The following is a 19,807-nucleotide window of genomic DNA, read 5'->3' as shown; positions in this document are numbered from 1 at the left end:
TAAAACAAAGTCTTTTTGTTGTTAAGATATGCTGAGTATCCTGATTTCTCCAAAAAATATCCTTGGTGAAAAAACCTCGGTCCCAAACGACTCACATTTCAAATTTTCAATTATGTTGTTACTTCTGCTACATCATGTCCATGTAAGCTAGTAACGCAAACTACTAATACAATCGTTGATAGTAATACTGCATGCGGCTACGTTTTAACATAAAAAGGGTTACATACTGTACTATAACTTGGATTCGATAAAATGTTATTATAGGGGATGCAGGATTTTTTTCTTCATTTATAAAACTGAAAATAATGAAAAAATAAATCATTTTGGCACACAAGTGTATTTTTTTGGCACACAAGTGTATATGGATGCATGCATCGGTCGAAGTATTAGTAAGAGCAATTGCAAACACGTTTGTTTTTCATTTGAACACGTTTATTTTTCTTTTTATACCAATTTTTTTTAAATGAATTTAACCCGAAAACCCTACAATTCAGCCAAGGAATGGAGATTGTTGCACTGTTGTCCATCCTTTTTTACTTTCCACTGTAATCAACGATATTTCCAATTAATAAAATCTGAGATGTTAAAGAAAAAATGAGACAGACTCGAACCAAAAAAAACCCGAATCTGATCGAAGACGAGAATCAGATACCACAAACTACCGAGAAAAAGACATTTTCAAACCTTAAAAGAACTGCTCATGCAGTTTCCAACAACCCAACCGACACTATATAATCGTCACTAGTACTAATCATTAGTGATCTCACCAGCTTTCAAATAATGTTTAGTTACTGATCTTTAACAAAATTCCTCACGCACGCAAATACACAAAATCATAAAATTTACTCTCAGGGTGTCTACTTTAATAGATTCACATGATCTACATATTTACACATCACATTTTCCAACTGTCTTCTTAAAATATTCTCTACACATTACGTTATAGCTGTACTTGTCTTGTTTTTTTTTTTTTTGTCACAATACTTGTCTTGTTTTAAACTCAACACATGTTTTCTTTATCATTGTTTAGGGTTTCATACTCCTAAAAAAAAATTGTTTCCTATTTTCTTGCTTTATATGTTCAAGGTGAGGGTTTTCGTATCGGCTTATTGGGCCTAATCGATACGGCCCATTATTCAGAGCCGGGCTGATCGTGTTCCTCTTCCCGGTGCCCCACCGTTGTAGCCATCCACTGCCTTCTCTCTCTCTGGTCGTAAGAAGCAATGGCCTCTTACGCTACGTTACTGGAGAAAACTCGAGTCCCTCAACCTTCAATACAGAGACTCGCCGTGATCTCCGTCTTCTCCAAGTTCCGATCTGCTCCAGAGTCCGAATCCGAAGCCGGAAGAGAAGCTATCTCCTTCTGCTTAACCTCCGAGTCTATCACCGTCGTCGATCAATCCGTTCGCGAGCTGTGCCGTTTAGTATCAGACTCCGTTCTGGACCTCTCCCGCGGTTTGCTCGAGCTTCAATCCGCACTCGAAGGATGCGACTCGAAACTGGTTCCTCTCTTTGTGAAAGGCTTAGGGTTCTTGATTCGAATAGGTTACGAACAGAAACTTGGGAATTGGAAGTTCAATTCAACAGAGAATCATCCCTTTGTGAGGGTATGTGATACTCATAGCCGTTCCTGATCATAGCGATTCAAATTGATTAAGAAAAATATATGCATAGTATTAGCAAGACTTTTATGCTTTCTACTTGTTGTTGGTTTGTTGCAGATACTTTCTTGCAGAGTGGAGACACAGACGGAGCTTATTTACCAAGTATCACTCTTTGTGATGCGTAATCGGCGATTGGGGATGGTGGGAGTATGTGAATTTCTGGAGCCGTTCTTGAATTTTGTAATATTACGTGTCCCATTTGCAGATTCATCTCCGTCTTTGTTTGTGAGGGAGTTAATCTCGTCAATGGCTTCCCTTTGTTGCTCATGCCGTCACGAAGCACTGCCAGTGTTCAGATTGGTTTTGCGGTGTCTTAAGTATATCTCAGGGAAGAACTCGGAAGTAAGTATTTATGATTGGTAGTCATTTTGGTGAATGCTTATAGGACCAAGTATTAAATTTCTGAGACTATTCAGGATAATAGAAATTTCAGCTGCATTGTCAAGACTCTAGTGGATGCTTACACTGTGGTTGCGAGAGACTTGGTTGGAAGTAGATTGGTATGTGCGTATTGCGTCATGACTTCATTTTGATCTTTGTGATCTTTTCGGACATGTATTCATTTATTTAGTTCTAGCAGGAAGTAATAGAAGTTCATGTGCTTGGTGTTCAACTGGTAGATACCGTGCTTTTGCTTTGTGCCTCTCCTCATGTCCAGAACACTGAGCAAGAGGCTGTGATCGAATCGTTGAGGCACTTGTTAGCTGTTCAGAAAGACCTTGGATTACCATATTCACGTGATTTATCTTTGGTGGTTCTCTCGTTACTTTTCATGCTTGCCAAGTCCAGTGTCGAGCATGAGCAACTCTCTATTTTGAAGTTGCTGCTTTTCCTGCTTAAATGGAAGAGTGAAAATGGTATATCTGTGCTCAATCTTTCTTGTTATTGCACTCTTGCACGTTTCATTGTCTAATATCGTAGTAGCTTATTTACTCCAATCAACTTGGTCTGTCCTGCTGTTGTTGACTCCATGTTTCCTTCTTATTTTGGCAAAATAGTTTGATGTATGCATTTTCTGTTGACTGAGAATTGCTTCTTTTCAATTCTTTTGTAGAAAACTTTTCGGTTAGAGATGCTGCCTGTTCAAGTGTGGAACCTCTATTATTGTTCCCTATCATCGCGCTGATGTCTTCTCCTTCTAAATCAGTCAAAGGAGCAGCAAGTAAGGTTCTTTCCGTCGTAGAAAATGTCTTGGTAACAATGTCAAATGCACCAAATATTGAGGTCCACACAAGTGAGGGAGATTCACCACTCAGCAGAGTGGGCTCTGTCGTATTTAGGATCATGCAGAAACTCTGGCATCAGGTTTGATTCCTGTGGAGAAACTTGCTATTTTCTTTTGGAAATATGTTCATGTCAAAGTGTTTCTCAAAAGAATCAAGTTGCTCTATGAGTCTTTGAATGTTCTTTTTTTCTTTTCAGAATGAGTATGCACCTTCCACGTCCTCCTTCCTCAGAATGGCTTACATCAATGGAAGTGAATCACAGGAAACTTATCCTGGACCAGTGACTTGGAATTCACTACTTAGGGAACATGCTAAACGGCTGTGTGATAGAAAAAAGTTATCTGCATCGTTTTGTCTTTCGCAAGAGATACCTATTTTACTTGGTGCTCTTGCTGGTGTCTTGGTGATGCATCCATCCTTAGGACCTGATGCTATTGATTCTTTGACTGCGGTTGGTGGCATTGATCCTAAGATGAGTGTCCCACTGTTGCTAGTTGTTCTATATTACAGCAACTTGTTATCTCGAACTAATGTCCCGTGCCAGAGTCTATTGGTGAGTCTACTCTCATTCATTTTCTGTTAAGTCCTGTATCTCCAAGTACTTGATTTATCTACTTTATCTTTCCTTTAGTCTAGTCCCGATTGTGTTTATTTGACTTGCAGTCGAAACTTCTGGGGTTGCTCCCATCACTTGCTGCGCAACAGGTGATGATTCCACTTGTTGTTCAGACGATTACACCAATGCTACACAAAGATGCGAAAGGGTCAGTGCATCTTTTACAGATGATTTGTTAATGTATTTTTCCATCCTGTTTATGATGTATTTGATTCTTGGTGCTTGTAAAACTCAGTTTTCACCTTTGCTCTTTGGTAAAAGGGTAGCCTTCGTAAACAGTTTTCGCCTTTTCCTTTAATTTTTCAAACTCTGAGATTATGATATGTACAAAAGGTAGATTTGGAAGCCAAAAGATTATGTGATCTTTAATGCACTAGCCTGCATTTACCAATCTTGTTGAATTGGGTTACCGTGATTGACCTTTTTTTGTTTATCGGTACTGCCGTGCAAGGTAGTTTACGTGTGTAGATCTGATGATGGTTTATTTTAGTCTGTTGTATGCTACAGCCATTAGATTACTTTGCCAAACCTGGATAGTCAATGATCGTGCCTTTTCGAGTCTGCAAGTAAGCTATTCTATACCACTATGCACTTTTGCTCTACACTGACGAAGTCTTTTGATCATGCTTGTACTTTTTTTTAATGTATTTGTATGGTTTTTATTATTTAAATACTTAGGAGGTATTACGTCCCAAAGGATTTAAAGACTTCATTTCAGAGAGACATATCTGCATAAGTATGGCTGCTTCCATTGAGGATGTATGCAAGAGACACCCTGATAGGGGAGTAGACTTAATCTTGTCCGTTCAGGTATAGTTTCTCAAGTTATATTTGTTAGTACTGCTTCGGCTATATATTGAAACTTTGGAGTGCATTCAAATTTTCTACTGGATTCATAATTTGATAGGCCTGTATAGAAAGCCAAGACTTTTCAGTTCGAGCACTTGGTTTTCAGAGTCTTTCCCATCTATGTGAAGCCGATGTCATTGGTACGCTCTTGATACTTGCTTGCGATAGTTAATTCCTTTGTATTTCCTTCATAACTTCTGCTTTTTCCATCCAGATTTCTATACAGCATGGGGTGTCATTGAAAAACATGCTCAAAACATCAAACTAGACCCTCTCCTGGCTTGCAGGTTAGCAGCGCGCATATCCCAAATCATATACATGCACGATCGAGTGGTGCATGGATCTTGTAGAAATTATTATTTGAGGTGTCTGAAAAATATTTGACGGTTAACTAAGTTTGATAAATATGTTGCAGTGCATGCCTTCTCCTAACGTGGGGTGCAATGGATGCCGAAGCATATCCTGAAGATGCAGAAAAGGTTCTCAACATTTTGTGGGAAATTGGGAGCTCTATGCAGATACCTAAGGATTCTCAATGGACAAAGGCAAGAATCTCTGCCTTAATGGCACTTGGTCAATACGAGGTATGTATGGAGTTTATGTGTCTTTTATGTCTTCTTTTAGGTGTATTCCCGGCCATCTTTGGTTTCCTTTGGTTCTGAAATCATAATCTCTACATTTTTGTCCAATTCCGTTCCATATTTTTCAGGTATCATTTCTGGAAAAGCAAATTTCTGACTTCAACAAGAAATGTGCATATTTGCTCTTCTCGGAGACAGATGCAAAAATTCTGAATGCTATAGAAGACCTTTTAGTCAAGATCATGATTCACGAGCACAGGTATAGAACTTGTAATCTTCTGAATTTTACTTGTTTAGATCCTTATTAGCAGAATATTTATACTGCTTCTTTTTTGACCTTTCAGCGTCCGGCGTAGATATGTGAGAGAAAAGAAAGTTTCTGGTAGTAAGATTGAGAAGCTGCTGGATGTTATACCTCAAGTCATTTTCCCTGCAGGTATAATTGATTATTCATACCCTTAAATTGTTAGCTCAAATAACGAGAAATGCTTGCTAGCCTGTTGGAATAGGTAATTAACATTTTGAGATGGGAGGGTGCCTAGAAATTTTTACTGGTGCATATTTATGCCTAATAACTAACTTTCTTTATAATTGTCATTTTCTCTAGATATTTGTAACAGTCAATTATGTAAATTGCTTTATACCCCGGTTGAACTAAGTACATCACCAATTGCCTCACAGGGAAAAGAATTAAGACTGGAGAACTACCTGGTGCGGCATTATTATGTCTATCTTTTAGTCCCAAAGATGTGAAGCTTGGGTCATCAAGAGTAAGAATTAATGTTCCGCTAGGAGATTTTCCAAATACTTCAGCGTACTGAGTTGCATACTTCTGATCGCAGAGCTTTCATGATATACATGGTCAATACGAAGAGGCATTTAAAGTAGTAGCCAAATCTCTTCAGCTCTCAAGAAACATTTCCCTTGCGCTTATCTCATTGCAATCGCTGAAAGCTTTTATGTCGCGTTGGATGAGAGCTAATATATTGTCCGTTGGTGCAATGGCTACAGAATTATCGTCTGATAAAACTTTTAAAGCTGCAAACAACATCATGAAGGTTTGTGAGATGTTTTTCTGTAGTTCAAAATTTTCAAATAGCAATGGCTATAGTTCAATTTTTCGTTTTGAAGTGTTCGAACTTCTGTTGAGACGCTGTTGTTCTTTTATGTAGAGTTTGGTATACATGGCTGAAGAAACTCTTCCTAGATCTGCAGAAAACATAGCACTGGCGCTCGGTGCACTATGTGCAGTAAGATTTTAATTAAGCGTCCTTCGATATATGTTGTGGCCATGTGTCTCAATATAGAAGTTTAATCTCTCTGTTGTTTCAGGTTCTGCCACCTGCTGCTCATAATATCAAAGCGACTGCATCAAAATTTCTGCTGGGTTGGCTATTGGAGCATGAACATGAACACCGTCAGTGGACTGCTGGTATATCTCTTGGATTGATTTCGTCGTCTCTACATGTGACTGATCACAAGCAGAAATTTCAGAATATATCTGGACTTCTTGAGGTACTTTCTATACCTGGGAGTTATTGCGCCATGTACCATATCGGTTCATATAAAAATAAAATCATGGAAAATGAGTTATTGCGCCTTTTAGGTGAGAAGTCCTAGAGAGCTAACTCTTTTATGAAGCGCATACTGAGTATTATATATGAGGACTATGCATGCAAAATCAATATTGGTCTTTTGCATTCCTTCATGTTTAAAAAAAATTTGAAGTGAACATGCATCTAGAACATTACTAATTATGTATCTAATTGAATCGAAAATCGCTTTCAGGTTTTGTGTAGCAGTAAAAGCACTCTTGTAAAAGGAGCCTGTGGAGTTGGATTAGGGTTTTCATGCCAAGATCTGCTTACACGGACTGAAGCCTCTGCGAGCTCTGATGTAGACAGTGAGTCCTACAAGAACCAAGAAGAGGGGCTCTTAGGAAAGATAGTGAGGTTGCTATCTTTAATATTACAGCATTTCCTGCGCACTCCGTGTGATATCCTAGAAAGCTTGTCAGCACTATTCCCACTTGGAAAGGAAGGCAACGTTACACCCTTAACTCACCTGTTGGATGAAAATTCTGATGATTTTGATGATGATATATGGGGTATTGCTGGACTCATCATAGGTTTGGGGATGTCAGTTGGTGCAATATACAGAGCTGGAAAGAAAGACGCTGTTGTAAAGATTAAAAACCTTATCGTATCATGGATTCCATATGCAGATTCTCTTCAGCAAACTTCAGATTCTAATAGTAACATATCACTGAGAGTTTTTTCAGCTGGTTCCTGCCTTGCACTGCCACTGGTGATCACTTTCTGCCAAAAAATGGAACTGTTTGATGCACATGAGGTGGATAATCTGATCAATTGCTACAAGGACCTTATTTCTGAGTTGCTAATTGTTAAAACGTCTGGTGCTTTTCATAAGAGTTTGTTGATGGCTTCCTGTATTGGGGCTGGAGACTTCCTGGGTTCTGTTCTGAATGAAGGTATCCACCCTGTGGAGATTGAGCCTTTAAAAGGCTTATTAGAACTGTTCAAGACATGTTACTCTGGGCTTTACCCACCGGTTGTTCACTTTGGTGGCATGCTCGGAGTTGTTAACGTATTAGGAGCAGGTGCTGGTGATTTGGTGTTTTCCCATCCTGTACCCCGTGCTCCTTCAAGTTCTGAGGAAAACGTAAGTTCTCTGATCTATCTTTCTGAAGATCCTTACTCGTTTATTCGCTAAATGGGAATGAACTCCTAACATCCGTTTATATTGCTGCAGAAAATCTCTTATGTAACAGGTCCTTTGCTTTCAAACCCATATTTAACTCAGCAGTTGACGCCATTTGTGCAAGAAATATTCCTCATCGCACAAAATACTACGGATCGCCAGCAGCAACATTATGCTGCATGGGCCATCTCATTTCTTAGGAATTACATGCGGTCCAAGGATGCGTCAAGTGTAGGCAATGAAATCCAATCTAGCGACTCTCACCGTAACTCCACTGCTCACAATATTCCTGAGCATACCATGGTCATGAAACTTGCGCAAGGCCTGACAAATCCAAGTTTGCCTTTGGTATGTCTGCTTAAAAGACTTCTGATAGTTCTAACCTTCTATATTCCTTGAAGATGATTTAGTTCAGGATAGAGATCTGAATCTGTTTTCATACTTATTTTAATCTTTGTTGCAATATAGGCCGATAGCTCTCTGAATATTGGCGCACTGGCAAGTGCTTTGCGGTGTTTGTCTCATGCTCCGAGATTGCCAAACTTGGATTGGGGAGCAACGATAAGGCGATTAATGAGACAAGAGACTCAGCTTGATGTATCGCAATCAGGAGATGTTCCCAAGGACACAAGTCTCAGGGAAGAGTGCTTGAAATTTTCGTTAGCCCATGCAAGCGAATTTGATGAACTTCTAACCTTTCTGGACGAGTTGTCTGAACTATCTAGATTCAAGGCACTAGAGCAGAGTCTCCAGTCTTCCCTTCTCTGTCATCTAGGGGATTTAATGAGAATGTTCTCAGGTTCAAGAATGGATAAATTGTTTGAAGATATCTCTTGCTTCGTAACCTCGCTATCTTCAGACCAAGTATATAGCTGTGATCAGAAGAGCTCATTGAGGGTCTCTTGTTGGAAGGGTCTGAGTCAGTGTCTCGAAGGAACTTCATTTGAATCTTCAGAATACATCACAAAGATTGAAAATTGCATAGAGCTGCTTTTTTCAGTCTTACCAGTAGCATCACAATCTCCGAACGTAGATCAGATGGGTTCGGTGAAAGAGTGGTCAGAGGCAGTTCGATGTTTGCAGCAATCACATAAGGATTGGTTATACAAATTTCTACAGGTAATAAATGTAATATCTGCCACAAGCATAGGCCTGTAAACTAAGATTTTTCCTTGCCTGCAGGTTTCAAGTCTTGAACCTGGAAGAGGAAAGACTGACTTCGAAGGTAATCTAAAGAAGATCCAAGCAAAAGCAAAGCTAGCAAGACTTGGATCAATTCCATTTTCTGAGTTAGGAAAATTGAAGGCTATTATATTAAACTGTGAACAGTCAGGTCAGTTAATATCCTCAGTTGCTATATGCGAAGCTAAGATATGATAAAAGATCATGATACAATCGAACTTTCCATCTTTGTTTTAGATATCTGGGATGTGCACGTTGAGATAGTAGCTGCTCTGCATCAAGCCGATGGAGGAATCAAAAGACAGTGGCTCATTGATGCTATTGAAATCAGCTGCGTTTCTAGCTATCCTTCCAATGTAAGACCACTTCAGTGCTTAGATCTCCTCCATCGAAAGAGATTATTTTGTTCTTATTTTATGTTGAAAATTGGTTTTCCTCTTTTCTGCAGGCTATTCTTTTTGTTGGCCTCCTCTCTAGTATCTGCTGCGAATACATGCCGTTTCTCACTTTAGACCGATCCACAGTTTTGAGAGACATGTCTGTTACAGTAACTTCACTCCTGTCTGATTCCAACTGGGAAGTTGTCGCAGAGCCTTTCATCTCGTTTTTATGGACATCACTGGAACGTGTTCACAGTTTTGCAACTGACTCAGGCGCTAATGCAAAGCGAAGTTCACAGCAAATTGAGCAAAGCGAAAGAGATCATGCACCAATGCTTGTGAAGGTGATGCATCACATTTGTGTCGTCTTCAGAGACCATTTGCCTCTTGACAAACAGCTTAGACTTGCTGCTATGATGGTCGTCCCTTGATTCCTTTTAAAATATTTTTGCTTTTATCTAATAGGAGTCATTTCGAGGTATGAGTTTCTGTTGTATTTGTAAGATAAATATTATATGTTATCATCATAGTGAATATTTATGGGTTTATAATATATTTTTTTATTTCCGTCTAAAGCTGCATAGTTTTAATTTGGGTAATGATTGTTGTTGAGAAGATAAAAGCAAAAATATGTTTTGAAATCCCGATCCACACTTCATCAGAAATTTCTGACGGATGTTTTTTTTTCTAGTTAATTACAAATCATATAATTACTTTTTTTTCGGAAATTCATCGAACGAATATATCTTTTCGTCGGGGTTTTGTCTGAATTTATGAAAAAACATATATGATGAGCAAGTTGGCAATTTCCGATAAATTATTATCTATTTGTCGAAAATTTGTCAGAAACTTCTAATAAATCTTTGAAAAAATGGTATATTCTCTGATTTGTAACTGACTAGAACAAAATATATTCGTCAAAAATTTCTGACGAATTTCTGACAAACGTGGATTGGGATTTCAAAACATAGCAAAATAGAACGACAATATTCACTAATAAGATATTGATGACTTTTAGGAGTTTATAATCTTCTAAATGTTTGAAAACATACAAATTACTGTAAAATATTTGCTTAAGTATATAAATGTAAATGAGAAAAGTTATGTATCCGTAGATGCATCTATCGCGAGAATGTATAGCTTTAAAATAATTGAGCTATTGTTAACCCATATCATATTTAACACTTAATATATATCATGGTGATCTTGTAGGTATCCAGTTTAATATTTAATATCTGAAATCCGACAAAAATTTACAATTCATCGAAAATTTCTGACAAATTTTCAACGAAAACATAAACCCTACACATATTCCCCAAATCATTTAACATTCCTCGAGAATCGTCGGTATTTCATCGATTATTTCCGATGAAAATTTGTTCGTTGGAAATTTTGTAGATATTTTTGACGAAATACGACGAAAGGTAAAATTTCATATTTTTCAGAAATTCATCAGAAATTCGTCAAAATTTCCCCAGAAAATTTTCAAAATTTCCTTAGAAATTTCTGAAGAATATATTTTCATCAAAAATTAACATGTTTTCTTGTAGTGGTTGCCTTAGCCAAAAATTCATACGTAAAAATCTTCTCTGAGATTGGTGGTACTTTGATTCTGTTGCTGAAGAGAGTTATTGTAATCTACACAAGTCGTTATAAATAAATCAAATTAACTCCTTGAACAGATTAAGAACGTTAAACTAAATCAAGACTAGCCTAAAGCCATAAAACTCGAATCCAAAAAAGAAAAAAAAAATAATCAGGATACTCGAATCAAGAATTACAAAATGATGAAACCTAAAGATACTTAATAGGTCTATGTTTATGGCAGTTTCAAAATCTTTGCTTCTCTTCAACTTCCTTTTATATAAACAAATCAAACATCAAACTACGATTGTTGCTCCGAGAACCACTCTGACGTTCAGAATAACTAATACTTCTATGGATACACCAGGAAACGAAAGCTGTGAATCAGTGAAGATGTTGGAAAGCAGAGACGGTATCCAAATTTCTATAATGTAATTTTTATACTTACAAATATTAGCTACTTTTTAGTTTTAAAATAATCAAACCAAAATACAAAAAACTTAGAATTACTAAAATAGTTTTTTTTTTCTTGACAGCAAGAAATTTACAGACTCATGTTGACTCTGTAAACCATATTGGTAACTCCGCATCCATGTGAACGACAAAGGACAGTTGCTTGCGTGCACTACGTGCTAAGCTATCCGCCCGAAGGTTCGCCGTCCGAGGTACATGGACGATGTCTGAGTTGAGGAAGCTTCCTTTGAGGAATTTGATATCTTCCAAATAGCTTTCAAATGCTGGCCATTCTTCTGGTTCCGAAACCATCTTCACCAATTGAGAACAATCCGTTGCAAACGTAACCTGGACCTGTCTTAAATTCCTCATACATTCCATTGCCCAAATCAAAGCCTCTATCTCCGAATGCAGGGGAGAGAGGCATGCCCTTACATTCCTTGCCCCCAGTAGACCCTCAAACTCCGGTAAAGTACTATACCAGCCTTGCCCTGACATTAATTCTTTATCCTTCCATGATCCATCAATAAAACATCATCGACCTGATGTCTCTAAAGGAGGAATGGTTTATATCTAAAATAATTGAGCTATTGTTAACCCACATCATATTTATCACTAAATATATGTCAGGGTGATTATGTAGATATCCGGTTTAACATTTATTGTGCATATTTCATATCTGAAACCCAAATTCGTCAGAAATTTCCATGAATTTCTGACAAAAACATAAACTCTAAACCTATCCCCCAAATCGTTTAACACTGCTCGGGAATCGTTGTTATTTATTATTTCGAACAAAAAAAATTTGTTGAAAATTCTTTGGATATTTTTGACGAAATACTGACGAATGGTAAAATTTCATATTCGTCAAAATTTTCTCAGTAATTTCTGACAAATATATTTCCGTCAGAAATTCCATCATAAATTCCGTCGAAAATTAACATGTTTTCTTGTAGTGGTATCCTATGCTTTTTACAAGCCACATGGTTTTCTTTTTCTGGCAAGATTAACCGGAGAAGTAAAATTGTTAGTTTAAAAATCTATGGCTTAAAACCACTGTGGCCAGGTTGTATGAGGCGGTCCAAACCCCTCGTCAAATCTATGGCTGAAAATGTAGAATTGGTTGCAACCAACAACGATCAATGGAGGAACACTAAGGTACTCATATGATTCTTCGGTCGATATGTATCTAATCAATCTCAATGATAAGTCGAATTTACAATATATTTTTGAGTACATAACTCTCAGAGATCAGGACTTAAAACCTTCATGGTTGGGTAATTGGCCAGAGATGGAGAATGTTTGCTCGATAGAAGAATGTCAATTTTGGTTTTCACTCAGTGTCAGTTGCATGGTGGAGAAGACATTGGAATCTTTTCTCTTCTACTGGAAATCAACTAGATGGGATTTGAGATCAAAGATAGTGGAAGATAATAAAAATGAAGTATATCAGTGTAGTATAGACGATGATTATCAATATATGTTCTTATAGATGTCAATGCGGGAAAATATTTATATTATGGATAATAAATACAACAAAGCATGAATACAACAGACGTGTCGAATCAAATGATCTTGTAGTTGAAAATAGGTTTTTGATCACAATAGATATCCATAAGACCGAAAACGAAGATATATAAAGTTAGCAAATCACAATAAGTTAAATAGTATTATTACTTTTCCAATTCAAATTCTTCTTAAAAATTATTTGTTGCTAGTTATATTTCATGTAATGTATTAAACTGTGTTTGATATTAGTAAAATTTTAATCGTTTGCCGAAATAAATTATTTTGTATTAATCAAAATATTAATGTTGTTCTTATCATCGCAATCGCAAGCATAGCCTATAGGAAGTGAGAGAAATCGCTGTGTTGGAGCACTATCCAGTATCCACTATTGGCATAAGATTTTTCCACTCCTTCGTGGCATAACCATAGCCTCTAGCAATCTCCTTCACAATGTGAATCTACTCTGTGGAAATCTAAAACCAACCAATCAGAACTCGCTGACGTGTCCATTAGCCAAGCCCCCTCAAGCTGAACACCTTCGGATCTCTATTATAAAATCAACAAGAACACCAACAACAACATCTCATCTCATCTTTGCTTCATTTGTGTTTCTGTTTGGAGTTGAGATAATATATAAAAATGGCTACGTCAGCAATCCAGCACTCCTCTTTCGCCGGCCAAACGGCCCTGAAGCCCTCCAACGATCTCCTCCGCAAAGTAGGAGCTTCGAACGGCGGTGGCCGCGTCGTCATGCGTCGTACCGTCAAGTCTACTCCTCAGAGCATCTGGTTCTTACTCCAATCTTTTTTGCTTCCTCAGTTTTGATTTTATTAATCACACCAAAAACATATAATATTTCAACACTACAAACATATTGTGACAGGTACGGACCAGACCGTCCCAAGTACTTAGGACCATTCTCGGAGAACACACCATCATACCTAACAGGAGAATACCCCGGAGACTACGGTTGGGACACAGCTGGTCTCTCCGCTGACCCAGAAACATTCGCAAAGAACCGTGAGCTCGAAGTAATCCACAGCAGATGGGCAATGCTAGGAGCATTAGGCTGCACCTTCCCTGAGATTCTCTCCAAAAACGGAGTCAAATTTGGTGAAGCCGTGTGGTTCAAGGCAGGTTCTCAGATCTTCTCAGAAGGAGGACTTGATTACCTCGGGAACCCTAACTTGATCCACGCGCAAAGCATTTTAGCTATCTGGGCTTCTCAAGTTGTGTTGATGGGTTTGATTGAAGGGTACAGAATCGGAGGTGGACCTCTTGGTGAAGGCCTTGACCCGCTTTACCCGGGTGGGGCGTTTGACCCGTTGAACTTAGCCGAGGATCCGGAGGCGTTTTCGGAATTGAAGGTGAAGGAGCTCAAGAACGGTCGTCTTGCAATGTTCTCGATGTTTGGATTCTTTGTCCAAGCTATTGTTACTGGTAAAGGTCCGATAGAGAATCTGTTCGATCATGTTGCGGACCCTGTAGCTAACAATGCCTGGGCTTACGCCACCAACTTCGTTCCCGGAAAATAGAACTGGATCAGACAAATTTGTGTTTTTATCCTTAAAATTTAGTGCATGGACATATTTGGTCTGTTGGTTTAATGTTCTTGGGTTGGTGAAAGAAATTCTCAAGTCTTCTATTGTGTCATTACTCTAGAAATGTGTTAACTGCCCAGACATCAGAGTCGTGTTACTATCCAAATTCATCGAGTTTCAGTCTCATTGTTCTACAAATTGGTCTGATAAATGCTAAAACTAGAAGAAATAATACAGTTCCAAGATTCCGATCCTAGCAAACAATAATAATATAAATCTAGCTAACAAAACATTGCGTAAATTTCCAAGATGCTTGCCGTTTGTAGATTCCACACTATTTTTCGTCTCAACTAAAGCAGTGTCCAAGTACACAAATATGTGTATATACAGCAGAAGTCGAACTTGTTACAGAAACTAAGAACTGAAAACCAAAGACCAAACCACTGTTCTTGGAAGGCCAAATGTAACAATACACTTGTTTCTTGTCTTCTCTCTTTTTCTTTTTCACATTCTACTATAAAAAAAGGCGAAAAACTTAGATAATTTTGCTACCAACAAATATTAACGTCTCACGAATTGGCTAAAAAGCCTAAAACGGAGAAAAGATCACTAATGCCAGATTCAACAAATAAAGATTATGTTTCTCACAAAAGATTACCTCACTGACTTGAATCTTCTTCCCCAACTTAGCCATTTATCTGTTCTTCATCAGTTTCAGACACTGCAACCGCTTCGGAGGCTCCTTCGATGGACTCGCTGTTACTTTTACTGTTGCCATTATCGCTTTCTTTGGTCTCTGGTTCATCCAATGTTTTGTCGTCTCCAGAGACATTTGTGTTCTCTGGTTCTTCTGTAGACGAGGCTTTGACTTCATCTTTTGGTTTTGGGTCATTAGCGACAGAAGCAGTGCACTTGTTTTTGCTGCTAAGGTGGTCACCAGTAACAGAGAGATTATTGTTGTTGTTGCTATCATTATTCTCTCTGTTGCTTTGACGTGTTACCCACTTGAGCTGCAAGGTGTGTTCTTTCCAGCATTTCGCGTTAGCAAAGGCTTTCTCGGCTGCGCTGCGCTTCACAAATGTGACACAAGCTGCACGGTTTTCTTTATCTGTTTCATCCTGATCCTTGCCACTATCAACCGATGCATTGTCTTCGAGTTCCACTTTTGAGATTTCGCCATAAGATGAAAAATGTTCCTTTAAGACAGCAACCTGGAAGTAAAACAATAGTTCAAACAATCGGTAAGTGATAAGAACGTTCTGACATTCAAAAAGTAGAACAAAGAAAGGAGACATACATCAGCTAACCCGGTTGGCAAAGGAGGAACAACTTTGATGGTAGTCGGGCGGTTGTCCAACTTATACCTATTCACCATAGGAGTGTTCAAACTTGTGGTGAACGGATACGGTCTTTGCTTTAAGTGTTTCGGATCGGGAGATGGCGTTTCAGTGCTTATTTTAGCAGAATAAAGTGGTTTCTGGATAGGCACTTTCTTCTTATCTGCGGATGACTCTGTATTTGGTGATGGGATTGCAGCACCTGAGTTAGAGGCTGTGTCTACTTTAACACGCTTAGCATCGGGTTCGTCTGCTTTCTCTCCCTTGACAACCGTACCCTGAGAAGATTTTAAGCAAGATGATATGAATGTTGTCCAAGTAAATAATTTCAACTCCATTCTACGTGGTGTGAAGTACGACAGGGTCAAAAAATATGTTTAGTGTATCAATTCATTAGCTGAAACATCCTAGAGCAGAAATAATAAATATATGACGACACACGTATGTCCACACATATCTCTGTGTGAAACAAAACTCAGGTCTGCATTTGTCTAGCAATTTACACTTCTTTCCCAAAGACGCCCTTAAGATTCAAATCCTCTACTTAGGCTTAACTTCCTAGTGACTGCTAAATTGTAATTTCTTTCATAAGGTATCAACGGGATTAAAAACAAAATGGAAAGGGATTTAGTTTCTTGTACGTACTTGTTTTTCAAGCATCGCCAACTTTTTGCGGAACTCTTCACGCTTCTGCTCCAGCATTTCCTGCTTTTTCCGAAGTGTCTCCTTCAACCGCTCAAGATCGTCTGCTTTTTTCTGCTGAAGCGGCGTAACCTTGGGACCACTTGCGAAACCCACAGGCTTAGGCTGTTCAGATGATGATGGAGCGCCACAGCCGTGGAAGGCAGGACCCTTTGCAGTGGAAGTTACATGGTTGCTTTTCGATGCTGCAGCAATAGGCAGTTGGCTCTGCCCTCCGGAAGCAGTCATAACACGACCCTTCACAGAAGCACCATTGCCAGTGGAGAGGACATTATCAGGTATACTATCTCTATTTGCCCACCAAAGCTTGATAAAGCGGTTACCCATCACAGCATCAGGTGCCTTCAGAGCAGATTCAGCCTCTTCGCGTTTTGAGAATTGAACAAATGCTCGTTCACTATTTATTGGGATGTGAATGTCAATAACTTTCCCAAATTTCTGAAAATGGGCAAGAATGAGGTCCTTTCTGTTGATCTCGTGGGGAACACCGTTGACAAATAGAGTCCGCATTGCCTTTTGCATTGCTTTTCTTGTGTTGTTCATCGCATCACTTGAAGTATTTGATGAACCAACAACTTTTGAGACACTTTCACCAACGTGGTTTTGTTTGCCGTGTCGAGATGAATTGATTGAAACCTCCTTCAGTTGATCTTCAAAACCAGCTGATGAATTTAATCCTGCATCAGTTTTTGCATGACGCGTTCTTCCCCAAACCGGTTGACTTTTGCTTCTTGAGTCCCGAATACCACCCGCATTTTCAGGGCCATCTTGGTTATTGTCATCCAGTGGAGCTACATTCTCATCAATCCCATGAGAACTTAGTGCAGGCAATGCCCCTGACGTTTCACCGGCACTGTTATTCCACAAAGGTTGATCAGGATCGTAAAAATCAGTTCCACCTGCACTAGGATATGCATCACCATAACCCATACCATCAACAGCCATTCCACCCTCATTAGTCTTCCCATGAGCTCCTTTGGTATTCATGAAATTAGCACTTCCAAACTGTGCAGGCACTGGTTTAGACGAAGTTGCCATATGAGGTGCACCAGGGCCAGAAACGGGAAGGTTGAACTGTGATAGACTCTGCACAAATGGGAAATGAAGGAAAATCACTCAGTTAAGTAAGACAAGCGTTTCCCAGATAAATCCAATGATAAGAAAATATTAATTTCAGAACACAAACCTGAACATCGTCGACAACAATACGATTCATTCCATGCTCCATGGGACACATATCCCCTCTGAGGCAGAACCCACGCTCCTCAAAGTCTCTGCATCGCTGCCGAGGAATACCCATGTTAAGTGCCGCATTCAAGGGCGGTCTTAGAGAGCCTTGCATATGATGGAAAGCATCCAAGCCACCATTTGGAACTCCATTAAGCATTCCAAAAGGAGGCCACGGCGCGCTCTGAGCAGCTGAAACACCAGCTAGTCCCCTCGCTCCAAACATGCCGGGGACCATATGAGACGAGAGATCAACAGGATTAAACCTAGAATCACGCTGACCCCAAGAACCATAATTCCCTCTACCTCTACCATGACCAGAGTCCCTTGAAAACATTGGATTCGATCTAGCTCTTTGACTATCAAACTGCACACGCTGAGGCCGCTTCTCATGTTCACCAAACGTATTCCCATTCTCACAATTTCTATAGTTTTTCCTGTGCGGCCTTGCCTGATCTGAAGAGCCGTATTCCAAAGACTGAGACCTCGTCTCTTCTTCCTTCCTACGGTGCTTATGGTTACGATCGTCGTCCTCCTCCTCGCTGATCTCATGCTCCTCCTCAGGATCACTCATACAATCAGACGAAGATAACACGCGTTCCTTCGGAGAAGAAAGCTCCATAGATAAACTTATATAACGCAGAGAGCTTCTCGTCTCTCACTCTCATACAACACACTGATACAGTTTGATGTTCATCAGATTCTTGAGAAATATACAAAACGAATCCCTAACAATCTAAACGTGTGCAATCAATGCATCATCTCTTACAATTAAGCTTAGGGTTTAAACGAACCTAGCGAGCTACGGAGATTAAGATTCGAAAAAATATCTTCGAAAGGGAAAACAAATCTTACAGATTCTCTTTTGATTACTTTACAGAAGATGATGACTCTGTCGCTCTTCTTCACGAGAAAGAAAAAAAAACGGATTCAGCTCCGATGACCTAAATCAAAAACAATGGATGGACATCTTGGCGGAGGGATCGTCAATGAAGACTAAATCCGCGGCGGAGATTACTTTCCGGACGAAGGATTGCAAGGAGAAACCTCAGAATCGCGTCTCCGATAGCGACTGCTCTCGTCGTTAGGGTTTGAAGAGCTGCTTAGAGAGAGAGAGAGAGAGAGAGAGAGAGAGAGAGAAGCTAGGCCGGGAATTTGGATTTGCTACCCATCAAGAGTTCCTCAAATTTACAGAACGGTCCAATATTTCTGTTTATTTCTGTTTGCCTACCCTAATTTCCTAAAATGACAAACAAACACACATTTGATTATTTGTAAATTACAATAAAAATAGTAGCAGTTTCTTTTTAGCAACAAATAGTTGCTGTTATTTATTTTATTCAATATAGTAGCAGTTATATTTTTGTTTTCTTAAGCCCCAAAATATTACATCAAATTTTGGAATCTGTAAAAAGTCAAATTTTCTCATCACTTAAAAACTATTTTTTTTTAATGTTTCCTTAACTAGTAAAGATGATTTATTCAAATTTTGACAAAATTAACTTCTGGAAGCTGTAAAAAAGACACTAGGTGTTCTTTATAGAGCATTAAAAAGATATTGTTTTAATCTTTTCTGTTTTGTTCATGCGTCTAGTTATAGCTTTGGCTTATTCATACTTCTAGTTATAGCTTTGGCTTCGCAAACAGTTGATGCAAGTGCATAATAATAGAACGCTTTTTTTGGGATAGTTCACGGGAGCCGGATGCAGTGGCAAGCTAGCCACATTTTTCAATGTGGTCGATTTAGTTTTGACCAACTATATATCATAGAGATCACACAAACTAATTTTGTGATATATTATAAATTTCAACACAATTTTTTTCATTAAACATTTTAGGGGTCAAATAACCCTCTTTCAGTTTGCCATTTGTTGTTTAAACTAAATGGTTATATCTAAATGAGTATTTCAAATATCATCAAAATATCTTCTTTATTAAAATAAAATCATATAAATTTTCATGTTTGATTTTTAAGTTGGGTCATCTTATACATGCAATATTTTATACATTTATTAAATGGTTATGTTAAAAATACTGCAAAATCAATTTTTATTTAAAAAAGAACAGTCGATGCCCATGGCGAGGGAATCAAACACCAAGCTTAAAAAAAATAGAAACTTTAACTAACTAATTACATCTAGAAAAATTCACTATGGTGACCCTAAATATTTTTTTTATCACAAACATAGATCCATAAGATTAACTAATCTAAACTTAAAGTTTTGATTTGAAGGG

General features: G+C 38.5%; 3 protein-coding genes across 6 annotated transcripts; 2 read left to right on the top strand and 1 right to left on the bottom strand.

Moving 5' to 3' along the window:
- The first annotated feature begins 1,180 nt into the window (after positions 1-1,180).
- On the top strand, positions 1,181-9,794 carry LOC106349234 (protein RST1). Of its 2 annotated transcripts, XM_013789167.3 has the most exons (24): positions 1,181-1,607; positions 1,722-2,006; positions 2,081-2,164; positions 2,245-2,521; positions 2,719-2,969; positions 3,087-3,443; positions 3,554-3,654; positions 3,997-4,072; positions 4,185-4,316; positions 4,414-4,495; positions 4,570-4,642; positions 4,771-4,939; positions 5,065-5,195; positions 5,281-5,372; positions 5,618-5,706; positions 5,779-5,994; positions 6,109-6,186; positions 6,269-6,451; positions 6,725-7,618; positions 7,709-8,005; positions 8,126-8,776; positions 8,840-8,990; positions 9,077-9,195; positions 9,288-9,794. In XM_013789167.3, the coding sequence occupies exons 1-24, from the start codon at positions 1,224-1,226 to the stop codon at positions 9,648-9,650; spliced, it is 5,535 nt and encodes a 1,844-aa protein (XP_013644621.2). In that variant the 5' UTR covers positions 1,181-1,223; the 3' UTR covers positions 9,651-9,794. The 2 variants fall into 2 exon arrangements, with proteins under 2 accessions (XP_013644621.2, XP_048591324.1); XM_048735367.1 differs by lacking the exon at positions 1,181-1,607 and having other exon boundaries at positions 2,089-2,164.
- A 3,392-nt stretch (positions 9,795-13,186) lies between these two features.
- On the top strand, positions 13,187-14,421 carry LOC106349237 (chlorophyll a-b binding protein 2.4, chloroplastic). Its single transcript, XM_013789171.3, has 2 exons — positions 13,187-13,553; positions 13,649-14,421. The coding sequence occupies exons 1-2, from the start codon at positions 13,405-13,407 to the stop codon at positions 14,298-14,300; spliced, it is 801 nt and encodes a 266-aa protein (XP_013644625.2). The 5' UTR covers positions 13,187-13,404; the 3' UTR covers positions 14,301-14,421.
- Positions 14,422-14,603: 182 nt separating this feature from the next.
- On the bottom strand, positions 14,604-18,711 carry LOC106349231 (zinc finger CCCH domain-containing protein 41-like). 3 transcript variants are annotated; one of them, XM_022687864.2, is made up of 6 exons: positions 18,428-18,711; positions 17,532-18,248; positions 16,289-17,431; positions 15,604-15,921; positions 14,965-15,517; positions 14,604-14,820 (listed from the first exon to the last, which is right to left on the bottom strand). In XM_022687864.2, the coding sequence occupies exons 2-5, from the start codon at positions 18,192-18,194 to the stop codon at positions 14,993-14,995; spliced, it is 2,649 nt and encodes an 882-aa protein (XP_022543585.2). In that variant the 5' UTR covers positions 18,195-18,248; positions 18,428-18,711; the 3' UTR covers positions 14,604-14,820; positions 14,965-14,992. The 3 variants fall into 3 exon arrangements, with proteins under 3 accessions (XP_022543585.2, XP_022543584.2, XP_013644619.2); XM_022687863.2 differs by having other exon boundaries at positions 14,604-14,817; XM_013789165.3 differs by having other exon boundaries at positions 14,604-15,517.
- Between the last annotated feature and the right edge of the window lie 1,096 nt (positions 18,712-19,807).

Source organism: Brassica napus, chromosome A6, assembly GCF_020379485.1.
Source record: "Brassica napus cultivar Da-Ae chromosome A6, Da-Ae, whole genome shotgun sequence".
Lineage (NCBI taxonomy): Eukaryota > Viridiplantae > Streptophyta > Magnoliopsida > Brassicales > Brassicaceae > Brassica > Brassica napus.
The sequence above is the reverse complement of the archived record's forward strand: the minus strand, read 5'-3'. Positions and strand labels throughout refer to the sequence as shown.